The sequence below is a fragment of the Rattus norvegicus genome, chromosome 1 (assembly GCF_021556685.1).
Source record: "Rattus norvegicus strain SHRSP/BbbUtx chromosome 1, alternate assembly SHRSP_T2T, whole genome shotgun sequence".
NCBI classification, from domain to species: domain Eukaryota; kingdom Metazoa; phylum Chordata; class Mammalia; order Rodentia; family Muridae; genus Rattus; species Rattus norvegicus.
In genome coordinates, this window is record NC_141534.1 from 150,283,312 (window position 1) to 150,307,898 (window position 24,587).

The 24,587-nt window shown below is 44.6% G+C and overlaps 1 protein-coding gene across 3 annotated transcripts in view; it reads right to left on the minus strand.

Annotated features, from left to right (window-relative positions):
- The window catches only part of Cfap161 (cilia and flagella associated protein 161), a 39,534-nt gene extending 24,566 nt beyond the window's left edge, over positions 1-14,968 (minus strand). The window contains exons 1-3 of one of the 3 annotated variants that reach the window (XM_087558197.1): positions 14,638-14,968; positions 707-1,326; positions 303-448 (exon numbers count right to left, since the gene is read on the minus strand). In XM_087558197.1, coding sequence (XP_087414323.1) covers positions 303-371 — 69 coding nt within the window. In that variant the 5' untranslated portion in view covers positions 372-448; positions 707-1,326; positions 14,638-14,968. Of the gene's footprint in view, positions 1-302; positions 1,327-14,637 lie in introns of those variants that run through there. The other 2 variants (XM_087558188.1, NM_001100581.1) reach the window with 2 other exon arrangements.
- Positions 14,969-24,587: the final 9,619 nt, after the last annotated feature.

Consider the following 24,587-nt stretch of genomic DNA (forward strand, 5'->3'; position numbering starts at 1 on the left):
GGGTCCTCCTGACTGTGGGGAGGATGTGAAAAGTCCAGACCTCGCCATATGCTTGTAATCCAGAACCTTCCCAGGACCTAAGAGTGCCACAAACCTAGTGAAGGCAGAGCGCCCAAGAGGCGGCAAGCTGCTCTTGCTCTGGGTTTTGGACCGAGACATCCAGTGAGCCTGGGTGCTCAGAGACAGCGGGTGGCAAAGGTGCTTGGGGTAGAGGCTGGGAGAGAGGATGCTGAATGCTCAGCAGAGAGAGAATATGCATGGTAGGGTCTGGGATCCTAAGGATGCGAGAGGAGTCTCAGCACCTCCTCCTGGTAGACATCTTCGTTCCAGTTGCCCATCCGCACTCCAGGACCATACACATTCCGCGCCATTGCCCCTTGCTCTCTTGAAAGCCAGCACCAACCTCCGCGGTGCGTTAGCGTGCTTCGTTGCCATGACGACCAGGCAGCTGCCAGTTGGTCAAGGTCTCTTTGGCTGGCCAATAAGTGACAGCATACTAAACTTGCCTTGGGCTGCCACGCCCCCTCCACCTCACCCTGCCCCTCCCACCACTGCCACTGTCTCAGATGACCAGCACTCAGAGCAGATCTGGGTAACCCCTAGGGAGGACACTGTTCCCAATGCTCCCTAGGCAGGGAAAAAAAATCTTAAAACTTTTTTTCTGTTGTTTTTCTTGGGTTGGGTTTTTAGGTTAGGGTATGGATACAAACCCCAGGCTGGTCTTGAACTCATGATGTAGCACAGTCTGAGCTTGAGGTGGGAGATCTTGACTCTACCTCCCAATGGTGGAATAACAAACTGTGCAACCTACAACCGGCATAAAATATTGATCATCTTCTTGTCTTTCTCCTTCTCCTTCTCCTTCTCCTTCTCCTTCTCCTTCTCCTTCTCCTTCTCCTTCTCCTTCTCCCTCTCCCTCTCCCTCTCCCTCTCCTTCTCCTTCTCCCTCTCCCTCTCCTCCTCCTTCTCCTTCTCCTTCTCCCTCTCCTCCTCCTTCTTCTTCCTCTTCCTCTGCTTCTTCCTCTTCCTCCTCCTCTTCCTCCTCCTTTTCTTCTTCTTTTCTTTTCTTCTTGTTCTGATTCTCCTCCTCACTCTTCTCTTTTTCCTCTTCCTCCTCTTCTGCTTCTTCTTCTGCTTCTTCTTGTTTGGTTTTTCTGTTTGTCTCGTTTCGTTTGCTTCTGAGATTGGAATCTAAGGTAAAGTGCTGTGGAACTTGAGTGTCTCTAGATTTCGTGTGGAAGCATGGTTCAACGGCAGCCTACTTTCCTAATTCTGGTCAGCAGCAACTTCACAAAACAGCACCTCTTCACTGTAGACAGTGGAAAACTGAAACACAAAAGAAGGGGCATTACTAAAACTTCACAGCTTCCAAAGGAAGAAACTACTGCTAGCAAATGTTTATGTGTACACCTCTATGACAGTCTGTATTTTCACAAATTTTATAGCAACCCTCCCTTCCCATGTCCAAATGCAAAGACAAACCTGCAATTTACAGGCACTCATAGTAATTTTTAAATAGCAACAGTTTGCTTTAGCCAACGTTACTTAAAGGGGATATTGTGTAGTGAGTGGGAGGAATAGGCAGTTAGGTAGAACCACCTGGTGCTGGGTGCTGGCTGCTGACTGAATACATTCACTAATCAATCCCCCAGTGCCCAGTGCCTCCCAAAACAGGCAAGAAGTGGAAGGTGAGAGCCAAACCCAGCCTATCAAGGGAAACCAGATGCTGAAAACAGATTGCTTCAGGAGACTGCAGTGCACAAGCCACTGAAGAAATGATGAAGGACAATCTAGGGGAGCTTACGGATGAGTCAATTACTGCCATGGGGATTGTGAGAGTGACAATTGGGCAAACTTGGCTGGGGAGAGGTGTCCTTGTAGACCTAGAAGGACCTGAGCTGAAGCATTGGACACAAAAATAGGAATATTCTGTTCTCTGTGGCTCCACTGACTCTGCCCCTCCAGCACCACATTGTCCGGTACTCCTAAAGGTGCTAAGTCAGGGATTGTGTTGGATCAGACACAAGTCACTCAAAATATGTAATAAACTGGAAACAGACTCTAGCAGCATCCCTAGATTCAAACTGCTAAACCCAGCCTTGTAGCACACAGTGAACAACAGACATCCTGTGTAGGTGCTCACATGGGAACATAATAATCTGAAAGCAAACTGTTGCCTATTGATGTCGCAGCAGTGCCATCAAGCCATGGAGCAGCCCTCGCATGCTTTTGGTGATCCTGGTATAAAGGAAGACCCTGTGTGCCATCTACTGAACAAAAGCAGGGTACACACAATTATGGGTGGCGCATTAGGCTCACAGTGACACTAGATGACTATGTGACTGGCTTATTACTTACTATAGAGTGCTATTTTGCCCCTATTTAAGAAGGTATGTCTCCTGCTGATTACAGGGACTATAAAGCAGTGTGTGTGGTTCTCTTGGAACCAATCTCCTGCAGTTCTGCTGGGACATCTCCAGACTGTCTCATTTGCTCTTATGCTATCACCCAAAGTGTTAAAAGTCAATACAGATGCTGAAGAGGAGGTCACATGCAATGACTAGCCTGTAAACAAAGTTCAATGTGATTTTTTTCCCCAAAACCACAAATCATTTACTGTTATTCCTCACCAGTCCATCATGTCCAGATCCATTCAAATCTGGCTATTTAAGATCTGGCTTCACTAAAGGCAATAATACTAACAGAAATTTGAGGAGGGCCAATAGCAGATATGGAGGCACTTTAAGACCTTGGCTGGAAGACCCAGCACTGATGTTTGCATAATGAGCCATTCACTTTAGAGTCTGGCCCTCAGAGGTATCCTTGCTCTCACCAGGTATGCTGGAACATACCTGTAAGCTCAGCACTCATCATGTAGAGGCAGAAAGATCAGGTGTTCAAGGTCATCCTTAAACACAAAGTAAGTTTGAGGCTAGCCTGGGCTTTGTGAAAATTACCTCCAAAAGGCATGGGGGTTGCTAGAGAGATGTCTCAGTGGTTAAGAGTAAGCACCATTCTGGCAGAGGAGTTTAGTTCTCAGCATGCATATTGAGTGACTGGCATCTGCCTGTAACTCCAGTGCCAGGGAACCTGATGCCTCTGACCTCTGTCAGGCACTGTACTCGTGTGCACATAGCTACACACATACCCATTTGTACACATAGTTTAAAACTTTTTAAAATCCCTATTGGGAAGTAGAGGCAGACAGATCTCTATGAGCTGGACACCAGCCTGATCTACTTAGCAAATTAGGGATATACAATGAGACCATGTTTCAAAACACACACACACACACACACACACACACACACACACACACACACACACACTGTACTCTATCCCAAAACAAAGACTCTATATGCTGATTTCTGACTTTAAAGTCAATGTTGTTCCCCTTAAGTATTTCCATGTTCTCCATAAGACTGGGTGTTAAACAAGGAGACACTGAGGGAATTGAAACTGGACCCCTCTCTCATAGGCAACGGCGATAAAATAAGGACTAAACTAGCAGGACTTTAAATACTCATCAGAAGAATAGTACCTGAGAGCTATTTCCAGCCCTGGAAGGGATGAGACACCATAACTGCCTAGAAGGTCAGCAATGGATAACTTTTTAAAACAGACTCTAGGACCTTTAAATCTTACAGGATTACTTTACATCAGGGAGATGTCTTACAAAGAAAAGAGATGTACTATTCCTCCTTCCTGTGGCAGTCACCTAAAGGGGTTTGTCAATCACTTGGACAAGACAAAGCCCCTCAGGCCCTTTTTGAGATTATAAAATATTTAATATGTATATATGATTACAAAAGTTGTTTATTTACATTCCTTTAAAACCCTCAAAACCAAGATGTAAACTGATTTATTCACTCACTGCTGACCTTGTGTGAACGGCTAAATCTGTCTCTGGCCCCCGCACCCTCTGCTTTACAACTGTGATTTTGACATAAAGCAGTCATATACTAAAAAAAAGTATTTGCTTTTTTTTTTCCATGATTCGATGAAGCATAGGAAACTTCCATTGGAGTCTTTCATTACTTACTTGTAAAACATCTGGTAGAAAAAAAAAAAGGAAAGAAAGAAAAGCCACAGAAACACTTGAAAAGAATCATGTTCAGGCAAGAGAAGTGGGACAAAGTTCAGACACTGGAAAGAGAAACAGGAGACAGGCATTAAAGACGTCCTTACTCGATGTGGATGGAATGTAGCTCAGCCTAGTGTCACACTGAGAAATCCAGGTAGGACAGTTTTCCCACTTGCTATACAAGCACGATGGTCTCCAGGCATCAGAATTCTCCTCTTGGTAGAAATGGAAGAAGGTTACTAGAGTGCTAGCACTCTGGAAGGCAGGGCAAAAATAATCTGCAACGTGTTAACAGATACAAAGAAGAAAGAAGTTGGTTGGCAAGTAAATGTAAGGTGGGAAATGAGTAGGATTCTTAATCACAGAGCTTCTCAAAGTCTTGTGTGCAAGGCATGTCCTGGAAATCCATGACCAAGCTAAAAGCATGCAACACAGCCCATATTCATTTCAGCATGAAATCTGCTGCTCGGGACCATCTTGTAAACTCAATATTTTAAGAAGCACTGAATAGGGCTGGAAAGATGGCTCAGCAGTTAAGAGCACTGACTGCTCTGCTAGAGGTCCTAAGTTCAAATCCCAGCAACCACATGGTAGCTCACAACCATCTGTAATGGGTGTGTTTGAAGACAGCTAGAGTATACTCATATACATAAAATAAAAATTTATTCTGAAGAAAAGGAGGAGGAGGAAGAGGAGGAGGAAAAGTACTGACTATACTTGAAATGTTTTCTGGTTTTTTGGGTGGTTTCGGTTTTGTTTTTGTTTTGTTTTGAGACAGTGTCTTGAATCGCCTAGGCTAGCATCATGGTGTACACAAGGATGACTTTGCACTTCTGACCCTTGTGCCTTTACCTCAAGAGTGCTGGGATTCCAGGCAGACACCACCCCATGAGGGGTGTAAAGCTGGGGGATGGATACAGGATTTTGTGTATGCTGGGAAGCACTCTACCAATTGAGCTAAATCCCCAGCCCACAGACTTTGTTTTGTGACTTGCAGCTCTATGGGAAGCCCCAACTTGGAGCTTAGAAATCTTCTTGCATAATTCCTAAGGCCTGGGATGGCAGCTGTATCCCCATTTCACTCAGCCTAGTCTCCCGGAACAATTTCAAAGAAAGAAAGCTGCTTTATGCCAGAGAGACGCCATCAAGAACACTGTTGCTGTGCGGCCCATTAGACTAACTGTGGTCACCAAAGGGCTGCACAAGACCAGCTCACAGGGACAGTACATACAGGTGTGCGTGGAACCCATGGTCAGTGCCAGCTACTCCAACACATCTAAGGTGAAAGATGCATGAGAGGAATGGACTCACTTTGCTGGAGTCACAACAGAGACTTGGCCCATGGGATGACCCGCAAGTGTTAAATAATAAAGAGTTTACATTGTAGATGTGGTGAAACAGAGTTCTTCATCTCATGGAAAATGGGAAGCAGAGATGGGCAGGGACCCATACAGGGTATATCTATCCTGGGGACCTCTCTAGTGACTTGCATCTTCTGACCAGGCTGCTCTAACTTCTACCTTCCAAAATAACACCACAACCCAGGAACTAAGCTTTCAGCACAGAAACCTACTAGGGGACAGTTTACATTCTAATTATAATGCAAATGCAGTGGTTTTTGAAGCTCAAAAAATATGATAATATAGAAAGAATAAGATTTGGACACAAGCAGGAAGAACAAAAAAAGAAAAAGAAAGGAAGGAAGGGAGAAGAAAGAAAAGAAAAGAAAAGGAAAGGAAAGAAAGGAAAAAGAAAAGAAAAGAAAAGAAAAGAAAAAAGGAAATTCTTTCAGGCACAGAAGTAAAGGCAGGCCCAGAAGAAAAGAGGGGCCAGAAATCTATTCAGGGTGGAATAACTAAAATAAAAGGTGGTGCAAAGAGGTAAGGGTAAAAGGCCTTTGGCATCAAGGTCTATGGGTCCTCTTCTACAGGCAGTGGGAAATTTCTCAAAAGAAGCTGGTGAAGGGCAGGGTCCAGCTGTAGAAATCTGCTGTGGCTAAGGGCTGTTGTACAGATACAAGGCAGGCATGTCAGGAAGGCTGTTAGGAGACACCAAAAGGAAGGGATGCTACATTCAAGCAGCATTAGCAGTGGGGACGGAGCCACAGAAGTGAATGAGTAAAGAATCCAGTTAACATCTCGAGATTGTGAACAACCATAAATTTAACTGAGACTCATGCCGTATGATATCCTATGTTTTGCCCTGGGGAAACAGGTAAATAAGTGACTCCTAGTGTCTGTCTTTGTATAGACTCAGGAGGAGGAGGCCCTTCGACACAGTGATGGCAGACTAGGGGTGGGAATGGATACACAAAATGTGATACATTTACACAATGAAGTACTACTCAGCTATTAAAAACAATGACTTCATGAAATTCTTAGACAAACGGAGGGAGGGCATTACTAAATGGAGTTGACTTCCCACTCAAGAGTCCTTTGATACAGAAGGCAAGGTACCAAAAATGGTCCTACTGTAACCGAATGACAATTTCCATTCACTCTTCATCCAACCAGGGCATCTAGCCCCACCCTAAACAAAAGAACACATGACGCTGACATAGCAGAAAAGTCTTCCAAGGTTTTATGTCTCCATCTGGTTTCCCCTCCTGTTTTCATTAGACACCTACAGGGGAGAACACCACATGAATACCATATATCTCTCCTGAGCCAGGGGCGCCTAGCATTCACCCCCAAGAACAGCTACGCTCTCTTGGATTCTTTCACCTGGACCTGGCCATCTAGCAAGCATCACCCACATGTCCATTCCTTCACGCTCTGAAGTTTCTACCTCAGAAGAAACGTCCTGCTGCCCAGCCTCTTCCTCGCTAGCAGCAAAGATGGGTTGGCCCTGTGAAAAGGAAGCCTGTTCTTTTTCCCAACACACTGGTGGCTTTGGAAATCCAAGGGCAGGCTCAGGGCTGAATTTGGAAGCAGGGGCTAGGAGGAGACAAATGTCCTTGCCTAGGAGAGCAGGACAAAAACATGTTTTCCACTTAGGAGGGGAACTCTGTGGAAGCAGCTGAACCCCAGAGCGGTGGGACTAAGGCCAGAAGCCTGCTGGAGACTCACAGACGTCCTGGACAGGACTCTGGCTTTTAGCCAGCATGAAGGCGGAGCTACAGAGGAACCGCGTCTGCTAAAACACGGAAAACATATTTCAAACTTCTTTTCTCCCTCTATTCAAGCAGAGGCAAGGCAAACCTGAATTGCATACAACAAGCAGATAAATAAAATGGGGGTGGCGTTACGGTTCAACTCAAATGAGTTGAGACAGAAACTTCAATCTTGTCACAGTGAAGAGTCGTGGGGCCTGCACCACAGTATGGATACACTGGCCAGTCTGAGTCTCTGGAACCCATGCAGTAGAACTGAGCTACAGAAAGCCACATGCCTGTCCTGATGACTGATGGCGGCTAGGGCCACTCGCATGCAGTTCAAGGTTTTCTCCCTCAGCAAACGCCAGCTTCACAGACACTCCTCTGTCTCCCACCAGCCCATTCAGCCCATCTCCCTAATCAAGAAACCTAGTCTTTATGGCTTTACAAAAATATAAGGTTTTCAGACATAGATGGTTACATTCAATATGTAGCAGAGTTAAGCTGTTGATTCCATTCTCTCATCCTCTACCATCATCATCATCATCATCATCATCATCATCACTATTATTTAGAAACAGAATCTCGATCCCGGCCCGCAGCAGCTCTCTGCTCCCAGACCCGGTGAGAGAGAGACCCAACCGCCTGGTCAGGTGGGCACTCCTGAGGCTGCAGAGCGGAAGAGACCACCAACACTGCTCACCCCTGCCCACATCCCTGGCCCAAGAGGAAACTGTATAAGGCCTCTGGGCTCCCGTGGGGGAGACCCAGGAGCGGCAGGACACCTGCCTGAGACACCTCCGGAACCTGAAAGAAACAGACCGGATAAACAGTTCTCTGCACCCAAATCCAATGGGAGGGAGAGCTAAACCTTCAGAGAGGCAGACAAGCTGGGAAACCAGAAGAGACTGCTCCCTGCACACACATCTCGGACGACAGAGGAAAAAGCCAAAGACCATCTGGAAGCCTGGTGCACTGAAGCTCCCGGAAGGGGCGGCACAGGTCTTCCTGGTTGCTGCCGCTGCAGAGAGCCCCTGGGCAGCACCCCACGAGCGAACCTGAGCCTCGGGACCACAGGTAAGACCAAATTTTCTGCTGCAAGAAAGCTGCCTGGTGAACTCAAGACACAGGCCCACAGGAACAGCTGAAGACCTGTAGAGAGGAAAAACTACACGCCGGAAAGCAGAACACACTGTCCCCATAACTGACTGAAAGAGAGGAAAACAGGTCTACAGCACTCCTGACACACAGGCTTATAGGTCAGTCTAGCCACTGTCAGAAATAGCAGAACAAAGTAACACTAGAGATAATCTGATGGCGAGAGGCAAGCGCAGGAACCCAAGCAACAGAAACCAAGACTGCATGCCATCATCGGAGCCCAATTCTCCCGCCAAAACAAACATGGAATATCCAAACACACCAGAAAAGCAAGATCTAGTTTCAAAATCATATTTGATCATGATGCTGGAGGACTTCAAGAAAGACATGAACACACTTAGGGAAACACAGGAAATCATTAATAAACAAGTAGAGGCCTACAGAGAGGAATGGCAAAAATCCCTGAAAGAATTCCAGGAAAACACAATCAAACAGATGAAGGAATTAAAAATGGAAATAGAAGCAATCAAGAAAGAACACATGGAAACAACCCTGGATATAGAAAACCAAAAGAAGAGACAAGGAGCTGTAGATACAAGCTTCACCAACAGAATACAAGAGATGGAAGAGAGAATCTCAGGAGCAGAAGATTCCATAGAAATCATTGACTCAACTGTCAAAGATAATGTAAAGCGGAAAAAGCTACTGGTCCAAAACATACAGGAAATCCAGGACTCAATGAGAAGATCAAACCTAAGGATAATAGGTATAGAAGAGAGTGAAGACTCCCAGCTCAAAGGACCAGTAAATATCTTCAACAAAATCATAGAAGAAAACTTCCCTAACCTAAAAAAAGAGATACCCATAGGCATACAAGAAGCCTACAGAACTCCAAATAGATTGGACCAGAAAAGAAACACCTCCCGTCACATAATTGTCAAAACACCAAACGCACAAAATAAAGAAAGAATATTAAAAGCAGTAAGGGAAAAAGGTCAAGTGACATATAAAGGGAGACCTATCAGAATCACACCAGACTTCTCGCCAGAAACTATGAAGGCCAGAAGATCCTGGACTGATGTCATACAGACCCTAAGAGAACACAAATGCCAGCCCAGGTTACTGTATCCAGCAAAACTCTCAATTAACATTGATGGAGAAACCAAGATATTCCATGACAAAACCAAATTTACACAATATCTTTCTACAAATCCAGCACTACAAAGGATAATAAATGGTAAAGCCCAACCTAAGGAGGCAAGCTATACCCTAGAAGAAGCAAGAAACTAATCGTCTTGGCAACAAAACAAAGAGAATGAAAGCACACAAACATAACCTCACATCCAAATATGAATATAAAGGGAAACAATAATCACTATTCCTTAATATCTCTCAATATCAATGGCCTCAACTCCCCAATAAAAAGACATAGATTAACAAACTGGATACGCAACGAGGACCCTGCATTCTGCTGCCTACAGGAAACACACCTCAGAGACAAAGACAGACACTACCTCAGAGTGAAAGGCTGGAAAACAACTTTCCAAGCAAATGGTCAGAAGAAGCAAGCTGGAGTAGCCATTCTAATATCAAATAAAATCAATTTCCAACTAAAAGTCATCAAAAAAGATAAGGAAGGACACTTCATATTCATCAAAGGAAAAATCCACCAAGATGAACTCTCAATCCTAAATATCTATGCCCCAAATACAAGGGCACCTACATACGTAAAAGAAACCTTACTAAAGCTCAAAACACACATTACACCTCACACAATAATAGTGGGAGATTTCAACACCCCACTCTCATCAATGGACAGATCATGGAAACAGAAATTAAACAGTGATGTCGACAGACTAAGAGAAGTCATGAGCCAAATGGACTTAACGGATATTTATAGAACATTCTATCCTAAAGCAAAAGGATATACCTTCTTCTCAGCTCCTCATGGTACTTTCTCCAAAATTGACCATATAATTGGTCAAAAAACGGGCCTCAACAGGTACAGAAAGATAGAAATAATCCCATGCGTGCTATCGGACCACCACGGCCTAAAACTGGTCTTCAATAACAATAAGGGAAGAATGCCCACATATACGTGGAAATTGAACAATGCTCTACTCAATGATAACCTGGTCAAGGAAGAAATAAAGAAAGAAATTAAAAACTTTTTAGAATTTAATGAAAATGAAGATACAACATACTCAAACTTATGGGACACAATGAAAGCTGTGCTAAGAGGAAAACTCATAGCGCTGAGTGCCTGCAGAAAGAAACAGGAAAGAGCATATGTCAGCAGCTTGACAGCACACCTAAAAGCTCTAGAACAAAAAGAAGCAAATACACCCAGGAGGAGTAGAAGGCAGGAAATAATCAAACTCAGAGCTGAAATCAACCAAGTAGAAACAAAAAGGACCATAGAAAGAATCAACAGGACCAAAAGTTGGTTCTTTGAGAAAATCAACAAGATAGATAAACCCTTAGCCAGACTAACGAGAGGACACAGAGAGTGCGTCCAAATTAACAAAATCAGAAATGAAAAGGGAGACATAACTACAGATTCAGAGGAAATTCAAAAAATCATCAGATCTTACTATAAAAACCTATATTCAACAAAATTTGAAAATCTTCAGGAAATGGACAATTTCCTAGACAGATACCAGGTATCGAAGTTAAATCAGGAACAGATAAACCAGTTAAACAACCCCATAACTCCTAAGGAAATAGAAGCAGTCATTAAAGGTCTCCCAACCAAAAAGAGCCCAGGTCCAGATGGGTTTAGTGCAGAATTCTATCAAACCTTCATAGAAGACCTCATACCAATATTATCCAAACTATTCCACAAAATTGAAACAGATGGAGCCCTACCGAATTCCTTCTACGAATCTACAATTACTCTTATACCTAAACCACACAAAGACACAACAAAGAAAGAGAACTTCAGACCAATTTCCCTTATGAATATCGACGCAAAAATACTCAATAAAATTCTGGCAAACCGAATTCAAGAGCACATCAAAACAATCATCCACCATGATCAAGTAGGCTTCATCCCAGGCATGCAGGGATGGTTTAATATACGGAAAACCATCAACGTGATCCATCATATAAACAAACTGAAAGAACAGAACCACATGATCATTTCATTAGATGCTGAGAAAGCATTTGACAAAATTCAACACCCCTTCATGATAAAAGTCCTGGAAAGAATAGGAATTCAAGGCCCATACCTAAACATAGTAAAAGCCATATACAGCAAACCAGTTGCTAACATTAAACTAAATGGAGAGAAACTTGAAGCAATCCCACTAAAATCAGGGACTAGACAAGGCTGCCCACTCTCTCCCTACTTATTCAATATAGTTCTTGAAGTTCTAGCCAGAGCAATCAGACAACAAAAGGAGATCAAAGGGATACAGATCGGAAAAGAAGAGGTCAAAATATCACTATTTGCAGATGATATGATAGTATATTTAAGTGATCCCAAAAGTTCCACCAGAGAACTACTAAAGCTGATAAACAACTTCAGCAAAGTGGCTGGGTATAAAATTAACTCAAATAAATCAGTTGCCTTCCTCTATACAAAAGAGAAACAAGCCGAGAAAGAAATTAGGGAAACGACACCCTTCATAATAGACCCAAATAATATAAAGTACCTCGGTGTGACTTTAACCAAGCAAGTAAAAGATCTGTACAATAAGAACTTCAAGACACTGAAGAAAGAAATTGAAGAAGACCTCAGAAGATGGAAAGATCTCCCATGCTCATGGATTGGCAGGATTAATATAGTAAAAATGGCCATTTTACCAAAAGCAATCTACAGATTCAATGCAATCCCCATCAAAATACCAATCCAATTCTTCAAAGAGTTAGACAGAACAATTTGCAAATTCATCTGGAATAACAAAAAACCCAGGATAGCTAAAGCTATCCTCAACAATAAAAGGACTTCAGGGGGAATCACTATCCCTGAACTCAAGCAGTATTACAGAGCAATAGTGATAAAAACTGCATGGTATTGGTACAGAGACAGACAGATAGACCAATGGAATAGAATTGAAGACCCAGAAATGAACCCACACACCTATGGTCACTTGATTTTTGACAAAGGAGCCAAAACCATCCAATGGAAAAAAGATAGCATTTTCAGCAAATGGTGCTGGTTCAACTGGAGGGCAACATGTAGAAGAATGCAGATCGATCCATGCTTATCACCCTGTACAAAGCTTAAGTCGAAGTGGATCAAGGACCTCCACATCAAACCAGACACACTCAAACTAATAGAAGAAAAACTAGGGAAGCATCTGGAACACATGGGCACTGGAAAAAATTTCCTGAACAAAACACCAATGGCTTATGCTCTAAGATCAAGAATTGACAAATGGGATCTCATAAAACTGCAAAGCTTCTGTAAGGCAAAGGACACTGTGGTTAGGACAAAACGGCAACCAACAGATTGGGAAAAGATCTTTACCAACCCTACAACAGATAGAGGCCTTATATCCAAAATATTCAAAGAACTCAAGAAGTTAGACCGCAGGGAAACAAATAACCCTATTAAAAAATGGGGTTCAGAGCTAAACAAAGAATTCACAGCTGAGGAATGCCGAATGGCTGAGAAACACCTAAAGAAATGTTCAACATCTTTAGTCATAAGGGAAATGCAAATCAAAACAACCCTGAGATTTCACCTCACACCAGTGCGATTGGCTAAGATCAAAAACTCAGGTGACAGCAGATGCTGGCGAGGTTGTGGAGAAAGAGGAACACTCCTCCATTGTTGGTGGGATTGCAGACTGGTAAAACCATTCTGGAAATCAGTCTGGAGGTTCCTCAGAAAATTGGACATTGAACTGCCTGAGGATCCAGCTATACCTCTCTTGGGCATATACCCAAAAGATGCCTCAACATATAAAAGAGACACGTGCTCCACTATGTTCATCGCAGCCTTATTTATAATAGCCAGAAAATGGAAAGAACCCAGATGCCCTTCAACAGAGGAATGGATACAGAAAATGTGGTACATCTACACAATGGAATACTACTCAGCTATCAAAAACAACGAGTTTATGAAATTCGTAGGCAAATGGTTGGAACTGGAAAATATCATCCTGAGTGAACTAACCCAATCACAGAAAGACATACATGGTATGCACTCATTGATAAGTGGCTATAGGCCCAAATGCTTGAATTACCCTAGATCCCTAGAACAAACGAAACTCAAGACGGATGATCAAAATGTGAATGCTTCACTCCTTCTTTAAATGAGGAAAAAGAATACACTTGGCAGGGAAGGGAGAGGCAAAGATTAAAACAGAGACTGAAGGAACACCCATTCAGAGCCTGTCCCACATTTGGCCCATACATATACAGCCACCCAATTGGACTAGATGGATGAAGCAAAGAAGTGCAGACCGACAGGAGCCGGATGTAGATCGCTCCTGAGAGACACAGCCAGAATACAGCAAATACAGAGGCGAATGCCAGCAGCAAACCACTGAACTGAGAATAGGTCCCCTATTGAAGGAATCAGAGAAAGAACTGGAAGAGCTTGAAGGGGCTCGAGACCCCAAAAGTACAACAATGCCAAGCAACCAGAGCTTCCAGGGACTAAGCCACTACCTAAAGACTATACATGGACTGACCCTGGACTCTGACCCCATAGGCAGCAATGAATATCCTAGTAAGAGCACCAGTGGAAGGGGAAGCCCTGGGTCCTGCTAAGACTGAACCCCCAGTGAACTAGTCTATGGGGGGAGGGCGGCAATGGTGGGAGGGTTGGGAGGGGAACACCCATAAGGAAGGGGAGGGGGGAGGGGGATGTTTGCCCGGAAACCGGGAAAGGGAATAACACTCGAAATGTATATAAGAAATACTCAAGTTAAAAAAAAAAAAAAAAAAAGAAACAGAATCTCTAGGTGTTGTGCATACAAGGCCTTCATTCATGTACTTACAGAGCAGTGAGGTACTTACAGAGCTCTAGGATAGTAGCTGAACAAGGGTGTGTCAGAGACTCAGTTCCCTAAATAGCTTGCTTTTTCTCTTCCCTTAGTCTAATAGGAAAAGCTAGGGTTTGCTTTTACTTCACAGACAAGTACAGAGAAGTTCCGGGAAATACCCAAGGCAGCATGGGAGCCAGAAGTGAAACTCATCTCGAGAGTAAAGGGGGTGGGGGAAAAAACAGGAAAATGTGGCTTTCTATTTGCAAAGCAGTCACAGACCTCAGGCACATTGGTGTGTAGTTTTCAGTCTTGTATCGTTACTACAAGACATTCAAAACAATTTAGACTATATGGCTAGTTTTGTGACCTAAATCATTGACTCTGAGTCAGACATCCTTGACTCAAAGGGCAGAACTTACCTGTCTTGTGATCTTGGGTAAAGTCGAAAACTGTGGTTCAGTTTCTTCACATGTAAAATAAGATGTATGAAAACCTGTGTCTTGTGGTTGTTGGGATCTGTGTGTCAGGAGGTTTTGTGAAACATGCTCGAACAGCAGCTGTTTCTGCTTATTGTTATGAAGACACGTTGTCAGAGCAAGCACAGGTGCCAGAGTTCTCCTCACAGCTCCCAGGCACCTCACTCAGAGATGCTTGCAGCTACTGAATGTCTGTGTGGGACACTCATCGTCATTGCAGTCTCAACCAAAAGTCAGCTAGGCAGAACCAGGTCTTTCCTGAGTCTTCAGAAATAAATTTGATTTCATAATTGGGCAATTGTGCCCTCTTGTGGCAAGTCATAAATATAGAGTGTTTTCCCTAACCAAAACACCAGTGCAGGACTAAGGATAGCTTTAGGACTCTGTTTGCAGGATCCCACTTGGAGGGGGCTCATGAGACCCCTCCCCTCCCTGAGGTTCTAAGGCATTTGGTAGTTGCTAGGGAAGTGGGACTCAATAGGCCTATCCTCTCCCAAAAGAAATGGTTGCTGGGAGAAGGGAGAGGAGCCCATGTTCCTATATATAAATCCATACATAGGCATGGCCCTGGAAGGAACCCAAGTGAAAACCATTGGGCCACTCCATCCTCAGAAGAGGACACCAGAGTAGAATGGGGACTACTTGGGAAGAGGGAAGAGATCAGTGATGGAAGGATAACAGGTGAAAAATATAAGCACAATACTATACATGCATGTATGGAAATGTCATCATGAAACCATTATAATGCTTAATGCATGGTGAGCTTATGCTAATTTCTAAAGAAAAGGAGATTCCAGTTTACAAGTGGATCTCTATTTCCAAATGGTGCTTCTGGAACTAATGTTCCGTCGTCGCCGTGAAGAACACTGAGATGCAAAGCCAGCTGCATATCAAAGACGTTGTTAGGTTATTTGCCTAGCATGCATGGATCCTGGAGTATAATCCCCAACACCACAGAAAACTGGGTGTGGTAGTTGATGCTGGTAATACCAGGACAGAAAAGGCTCAGAAGTCAAGGTCATCGTTATTCAGTGAGGTCAAGACCCAGTCTCAAAATAAAACCACACACACACACACACACACACACACACACACACACACACACACACACACATTTACTAAGTGACTGTTTAGTTGTCTTAGGTTTCTCTCTTGTAAACATTTCATGACATGCTCTATGAGATTCCAAGTCTTAGAGGCCATCATCAGCCTCACTGTTTCTTCTGTTAGAATTACCACTTCAACACCCTTCTTCCTGTAACTTATTCATCAAAACCATCTTCAAAGTCCAGTACCCTCTACATCTCTAGACTGGATTCAGCTTGTTGCCTTCATTGCCTGGCACTTTGTATTTTCTCTGAAAAATCCCCATTCTGGGCAATGTTTTCTCAGCAGTGAGCAGAGCTCTTGTGTGAGCCCCAATTACACAGTCTGTCCCATTGACACTATTTGTAGAGCTGTGGCTGGTCCACAGCAGGTGTTTTAAACCACATGTTACACCTAGAATTACTCAACATCCTTCTTTGAAGCTTTCCCCGGGGCCAACTGCAGTATACTGTATGCTCTCTTCCACAACTCCAGTCATAGCTCTTGTTCACTGAAGGTGCATAGCTACCCACCCACCAAACACTGGGGCTGCCTTCAACACGGGCTTCAACTTTTGCCTGTTCTTGTCTCTGAGTCCCTGTCTACCTGGGCCCCAGTAAGCCCTCAAATACCTGTCCTAAGTCCTGAGTGCTGGTAGCAAATGAATCTTCATTTCCCCAGTACCACTGCTTGAGGGACAGGATTCTCTGTCACCCTCATATGCAAGGCCCAGAATGAGCCTTGGGGTCAGGTGGGTCCCAGATGAATCACTGTCCTTCAGCTTCTGCAAACCAGCTTCCCTAGTATGACAATAATCTACACTGTCACCTGGACTGAATTAAGGAATGCATAGGGAGTTAGTGAGTACACCTCCAATGACACTTTGAAAGAAAAAAAAGAAAAGACTTGAGGGTATAATTGCTCAGTGTGAGCAGTGACATCCCATGGACAAGGGTCCTGAACTGGATGAAAGGAGAAAGTGAATACCCCACTCCCAACCCACATGAGGATAAGCGGCTTAGTGCTAACAGCACCACAGTGGAGACCCACTCTTGGCACTATGCTTTCCTTCCACGATGGACTGAGCTTTCTAACCATGAGCCAGAATAGGCCCTTCCCACCTCACATTGTTTCTTATTTGGTTACATGTTGTGCCAATTATTTAATTTCAAACTGGGGGTTTCCTCCCCACCTTTTATCATTATAACTAGCTGTATTACATCTGGGCTGCTCTTAATGCGATTGGCCAGCCCTCATGGCCATGTTTTCATAACTCACCTACCCCGAGGCATCTCTCTTCCCTCTTCTCTCTCCTCAGAACCCAAGTCTGGGAACCCAAACCCCACCTACCTCTCTTCTGCCCAGCTATTGGCTGTAGGCATCTTCATTCACCCATCAGGCCTCTAATGAGGGTTCCATCCTCCTGGTCTTATATAAGCTTGATTGTCTTCCAAAAGCTTCACCTTCCTCCAAATTCTATTACACACAGAAAAAGACGTCAACTTATGGAGGTGGAGGAGACAGACTGGTTCAGCTCCAGGCAACCTGTTCTTCTGATAGGATGCAATGAAAGGAGATGGCCTGGCCAGACTTATATGCAAGAAAGAACCTTTAATTCCTTATATGCATACTTTATAAGCAGAGGAAACTGACAGAGAAGGCTTTGAAGAGACAGCTTTTGGTTTGGTTAAGGACCGAGGTTCTTCAGCTTAGTTCATAGCATCCATAGCCAACCCCAACTTCAGTTCCTGGGAATCTTCCGGCAGACCCCCTAGCCTGGCCGCCTTGGCAGAGTTCATCCAGGCCTGTGAAAGATCTTATCTCAAAAGAAGTGGAAGGTATCTGAGGGCCAGCAATGAAGATTGTCCTCTGACCTCCACACATGGTCCTGCATATAAAATGCATACAAATATATGTTACATATAATTTTTAAAAGCACCCTTCTGCCTTCTCAGGCCCTCTGCCTGCACTCTCAGCTAGGCTCCGAGATCACCCGCCACCAGTTTCACTCAGCTCCTCCAACAGCCAATTGGTCGTTTTCCCCTATTTCTCCTTCTGTCCACATTAGTGCCACAGATAGAGAACACTAGACAGTTTAATTATTTTAAAACTAGCCAGATAACTCAATGACTGGCCAAAGATTGTCCTGACCTAATCATGTCAACTAACTCCTTCCTTTCTCTTCAGCCCCTGCTCACAGAGAAGGCTACAAACTCTCAAGGTCCCAAGACCTAAATGTCTGCAGCTTCCTCCTTGCTCCAAAGCCTGATAAGAATGTCTCTTTCTCTGTGTCCCTTTTCTTCCTCCCTGTAAGTCCCACCTTTTTCCCTTTGCCCAGCAATTGACTTCTGCCTCCTTTATTGACACAATCAAGAACCAATTAAGGAAACACATCCCTCTACACATACCCACATGTGCACAGAATGCACATGAACACACACATAGGCTACATATTTATAGTTCTTACAAAGATTAGATAATAGAAACACCACGTCTGGGTGTCAGGAGTTCCAAAAGTCTCCAGAATCTGCCTTGTCAGTTCTTCCCTAAACTATTCCACTGAATCTATCTCCTGAGGTTTGTGGCTGCACTAATGATATATTTAATATCAGAAGAAACAGAGTAGCCAAGATGCCTGTCCCAGTGCTTTCACTCTCAACCCGTTCACTATTGTCCTTCTGTCCTCTGGAGGGGCCATGGATCCCACTGTTTCATTCACTTGAGCTTTCTACTCTTCACAGCCAGTCTACAATCTCAAGTGCTCTTGAAATTCAACTCTGAAACCCAAGCCCTGAAAGCCATCATCAACTCCTTACCAGCTGTTCTTGGATGTGGTGAAATGGTTCTTACCATAATTTTACCAGGCTTAAAAAAAAATGAAGTTAGATACAAGACATTTTAGAACACATTTTTGTATGTTTTCCCTCAGGTTGTGAGCTCCAATAACCATTCTTCTAGGATCTTTCACTTAGGCTCAGAAGGGAGCTCTGTTCTGCTCTTGGGTATATTACATTCTTCATCACAGCTAATGTTGCATTTGTAGGAAAGAATGTCTTCCTCGTAGCTCCTGGCTCTCCCTCACTTATCTCCCTCCATGATTCAAGTCAGGGCAATCTGACCTCATCTCCTGCCCCCATTGTTTTTCACTGCATGTGACTCATACACCACCTGCCATGGACGTCAGTTGGGAGCAAGCAAAACTCTATCACTGCCCTGCTGACAAGAGGCTCAAAATGTCAAGAAAAGTCTGGACTTTGATGTCCTATGACATAGCGAAGTCTCATTTCTCTATCTTTAAAAACTTGTGCGGAAGTTCCAGGTTTCAGAATGTTCTTCCCCATCAGTTCTCAACAGGAAATACACATCAACACCCTATCACAAAATATGGTGGAAATGGCGGGGTGTGGTGAGGCATGCCACCTTGGGAGCCAGCACTTGGGAGTCAGAGGCAGGCAGATCTCTGAGTTGAGGTCTGCGTGGTTCACAGAGAGAATCCTAGGATAGCCAGCTACAAAGAGAGACTCTGTCTCAGAAAACAAACAAAACACAGAAAGAAAGAAACCAATGGAAATTACAGCAGTCCAGTTCTCCCTGCCAGCATTTCCATCTTTCCTGTTCTTAGATCTCTGCCCCCGCCCCCACTACCTTGCCTGCCCTAACAGAAGGAGCTTAGGATAGCTGCTTTGAGAGGAAATTTGGAGCAGCCCAGCAGAAATGGGAAAGATAAGAATATTAGGCCCTTTAGAGGCCACAATCAGAAACCCCTTCTTGAAAAGTCAAAATTTATCCTCATCATATGCACATCCCTACCCACTCGTAACAAAAGACGGGGCCACTTTGGTGTGCAAGGTTATTGAACTCCACCTCAGTTTAACTGATTCTTCCACTAAAAGATTCTGAATCCTTGCTGTCTTCAAAGTAGCTGCCATTTCTGCTGGCATTCATTCATTACTTCCGTCTCAGCCGGCAAGACCTGTGTTAAGTTTATGAGACAATCCCTGCTGCCTTGCTCTTCCCACCATGGATTTCTGGTTTCCAACCAGCTTCCTTCCAGTAGCTGGGAAACAAAGAATTGTAAAGAACGCAGACTAAAAGCTCCCACCAGTGGATGCCTCTTTTAGCATTCAAATAAAGATTGGAAACTTTGTTTTCCTTGTTGGTAGCAACTGCTCCATTCCCGTTTAAAACATCTAATGTTCATTTCTTCTCTAAGAACCGGCCTGTACGATACCGGATGAAGGGAATTTAGAAACCAACTCTATCACTTGCTAGCTAGGTGGCTTTGTACATTTCTTTTCCTCCTCCATCTCTCTGTTTTCTTACCTGGAAATGGAGATGGTAAGCATGTCTACTTTGCTCATGTACTTCATGAGTGCCTCAAAGCCTTTGAGTGGATCTGCTCAATCCTTCATCGCCATGATGTACTTCCTTGGGACTCAATCCTCCTGCTACCTTGCTGCTGTGGGGTTGACACTTTTAACCTTTCAAATCCCTAAGTGCCTGGGCCTAGCAAACCTTAATTAACCGTCCTTTATCTTCCGGGGCCCCACCACTTCAGGATGTTCTGTGCTTATAGAATTTCCATACTGTACTCAACATTAAAGACAGAGTTCTTCCCTACCAATCTATTGTACAAATCTAAGGCCAACTTTACTTCTGATCCCATCTCCCGTCTTACCATTTAAGTCCTGGGTCTTGAGATATCTGTAAAGTATGCCAGTGTCCCTGTGTTTTCCGACCAAGGACAGGACAAGCCTGTCCCAATCCACAGCAATCAGAAAGAAAAAAAAATCTTTCAAATCGCTGGGACTCAATTTTCTGATTGAGATTTTTATAGTACAGTATGGATCGCCTTCCTCTAAGTTTCCTGCAAGAGGTCCTGTACGGCAACTGGCCTAGAAAACCTGAACTTGGCCGCATCTCAACACTTTCTCTGACCCAGTTCTAACCCATCAACTTAGGGAGATTACAGCCAGTCTTCCTGATCCTTTCCCTGTGTAAGAATATCCTAGGCCCATTACTATTTGTGCTCAATAACCCTGGGCTTCTTGGCCGTTTCTCCAGCCATGTGGCAGAGTCATCTGTTGGCTCAGTACAGGAGCATGGCAAGACTCAGTAGCAACGGGATGCCAGTCTCTCCCCAGTATTCCAGATGGTACTTGCCACCCCCAAGTGTGCCTGCAGAGCTACAAAACCTTTTGCCAAGGAAGAGAGCCTTGGTGTGGCCTACAACAACATGGTGAGGTCAGTTGGTCAGGTGCATATTTCAGATTCCTGGAACAAGTCCAGTCATTGTCTCCATGCTGAGCTTCAGAGGGTGCCATTGCTCATAGCATCACACCACATCCCTGCCAGAAGAAGCAAGGACAAGCAGAGGCACTGAGAAAGATCAGAGGACAGCTCCAGGGGGATCTTATGAGTGTGTGGATATACATGGCCATGTGCTAGCAAGTTCCTGTTAACCAGAGTCCCCAGCCTCACCCCTGAGGCCACCCAGATCTCACACCACTACCACCACCACCATCACCATCAGTGCTACTTAAAAATTAAATTTAAAAATTAAATATTTGGCAGAACAATACATGTGTCTGCCTCTGACCCAGCTCTGCCTCCACTCCCTTCTCACTGTTAGATATTTGGGTTACGAACACAACCTGGCCTAACTTCCTCAGGGAACCCGGATGGATCAGAAGTTCCATGGGGAAAGTTAGCATAATCTGATACAAAACAAAGCCCACAGAACTAAGTATTCCCTAAGCTACTTCCTCGAGCTCATTAAACTGGTATCAAGTTACTGACTGAGTAGTTTAGACTGGCTCAACCTGCCCCCTCTGTTTGGGGAAGTGAAAAAAGGAACTGCTGACTTTGGGAAGGCCAAAAAAATTGGGAACCTAAGGAATACACAAAGGCAAGTTTAAAGCCTGGAAATAAATACCTGTCCATGTTCAACGTCTTTATTAAGAGCCCAGGCTGGGAAGGTGGCTGGGTCAGTAAAGTGCTTGTTGCTCAAATAGGAGCAGTTTCTAAGCGTGTAGATGTTCGGCTCAGAATTCTGTACTCGTGCCAAGGAATGGACCAAAATTCCCCTTGACTCTCAATTCTACAAGGGACCCGTGCTCCTCCCATTCCTGCGTAAAGTGTTCCAGGAGGGGCAGAGGCCAGTGTGGGAAGTTTGGCAGGAAGATGTCTCCTTTGACACTTGAATGACAGCACAGCTCTTGGGACTGGTTCTCTTGAGTGACCCTCTCCTCTCCCCCTCTGGCAAGCTTCTCTCTTTGGAATAAAGGATAGGGCAGGGCTCCTCTTTGGTGTCTGCTGCTGGAGATAAGTCCTTGATGACTCCAATTCGGGAGATACATTTCCTATTTATGAGGAAGCCACGCACCCCCTGCCCCAGCGGGAGGTGCTGGTCTCCCACCCTTGGCAACGGTGGGAAGTGACTACACCCACCCTTCCCCAGCCCTGGGGGATTTCAGCAGTTGAAATGTCTGAGCTGGAAAGATAAACATCAATGCTTATCCCTCACTCCCTCATTGTTCCCCTTGGAAAACAGTAAAGGAACCGGGAAGGGAATGAGGCTGCGCGGAAATCCATCCGTGGGGTTGTTAAGGGAAACAGCCTAAAATGGTACTGGGGGGCTCCTCCCTTCCTCCTCCTGACACCCTCATCCACCCATTCAACAAAAGAAAGGAAAAAAAAAGAAATCCCAAACTTTGCTTCCTATTTCCAAGAGGAAGCTTCTGTCGCTAGGCCCTCAGAACCTCTTCTGTATTTCCAGTATTTCCAGTCCCAAACCTTAAAGTCACGAAGTAAGCACAAGATGGCCAGGGGAGACCTGGTCTTCTGTTTTTTAACAGCTCTGCAGCTTGGTCACCTGTTTGAAAAGAGGGAGTCATCCTGCTAGCCTGCCTATCTCCCAACTTTGTTCAACACAAGCTCGGGAATCCTTACCCCAAGCGAATGCTTCCTGTACTGCACCGAAGCAACTCCTGATGCTCTTTCCAAATGCAGAGGGCGAATTCTTTGTTCCCCGACAAGTCCTCATTTGAACTGTTTTCTCTGTCAGGGAACCTCTGCCGCTGAAATCCTTCCCATCCTTCCTAGCAAATCCTGAAATCTCTCTCCAAGAGGCCGTCACCATTCTGACAGATCATCGCAGAATCAGTCTCCTCTCTATTGGACTCCACAGCCCTTTTCGAGGCTCTCTGGTTTTAATTAATTGATTATTTTTATTTCTATAGGTAGGAGCATTTTGCCTGCTTTTATGTATGTGTCTAGTACCCGTGGAAGCCAGAAGAAAGTGGTACAGTAACCTGGGCCTAGAGTTACAGAGGGTTGTGACCCTCCACGTGGGAGCTGGGAACGGAGTCCTGGTCCTCTAGAAGAGCGGCTAGTGCTATTACCTGCTATGCCACCTTTCCCATCCCCGTTGTCTGATTCATGGCACTATCTTAACAGGTCAGCCTGAACCTTCCACAGACCAATTGATTCCATTACGGCCAGAAATGTTTCCTCAGCACACACCCAGTGCCTGGCACTTAGCCTGGGCCATGGCTATAGTAGCAGTGACTGTGAGAAGGGTTAGCAACAGCAGGGCATGGTGGCACATCCCTTAAACCCAGCACTTCAGGGGCAGAGGCAGGAAGATCTCTGAGAGTTTGAGGCCAGCCTGTGTGTACATGGTGAGTTCCAGGTCAGCTCAGGCTGCATTGTGAGACCCTGTCTCAAAATTAAAAATGAAAGAAGAAAGCAGCAGCAGCAGCAGCAGCAGCAAGAGAAGGAGAAAGAGAAAGAGAAGGAGTTGTTCATCCATGCCAAGCATATGTGTGTCTATGCATGGTTTTGTTCAGAAATAATTTATACCTCACTATTTCCCAAAGGAGTTTAAGAAAACACCAAAGGCGCACTGTGGCTAGAAGAACAGCTAGAGTGAAAACAGCTCAGAGTGTCTGGGGCACCTGGGATGAGTTGTTTACGGCAGTTGAGGGCTGGATTTATCTCTGCTTTTCCTGGAGGAGAGGGGAATGTGCTGGCGAATACACTTTTCATTGTACAACGGCTTTGGAACCGAACTGCAAAGAGAAAATTTTCCTGGCACTGTCTTCAAGGAGAAATTCATCAAGCGGGCCTTTATATAACAAACATGAGGTAATGCAAGAGCAGCATCTCCAGGGAGGCTTTACCAAAGGGAAGCAGAAATCTTTAGACGGACAGTTCTTGGTGAGTGTGGCGTACGGGTGTGTACCTGTTCATGTGTGTCACCAAAGTGTGTGGTGGGTGGTGGCCAGTGGTCAACATCAGAGATCACCCCCTATCGTGTGTGTGTGTGTGTGTGTGTGTGTGTACATGTATGTCCATGTGTATAAATGGACTGTGCATACCAAGGTACATACGGAAAACAGAGAACAATCTTGAGTGTTGGTTGTCACCTTCACCCTTGTCTGAGACAGTCTCCTTTTGGTCAGCTCTACTTCCCAGGTTCCTCCCATCTCTGCTTACCGTCTCATTGTAAGAGCACTGGCTCATAGACAGGCACTACCTTACGGTGCATTCTGAAGACTGGAGTACAGGTCTTCATGGTTGCTTTGGATACTTAACCAACTAAGTCATCCCTTCCCTGCCCCCACATGTGCTGCACCTTACTGAGACAGGGTCTCTCATGGAGCCTAGAGCTGACCACATCCGCTTGACTGTATGGCTAGTGTGGGAATCCTCCTGTCTTCATTTTCCTAGTGCTAGAATCACAAGACATACCCAGTTTGTCATAGGTGCTGGGGATCCAGATGGACTTCCTCTCACTTATACCA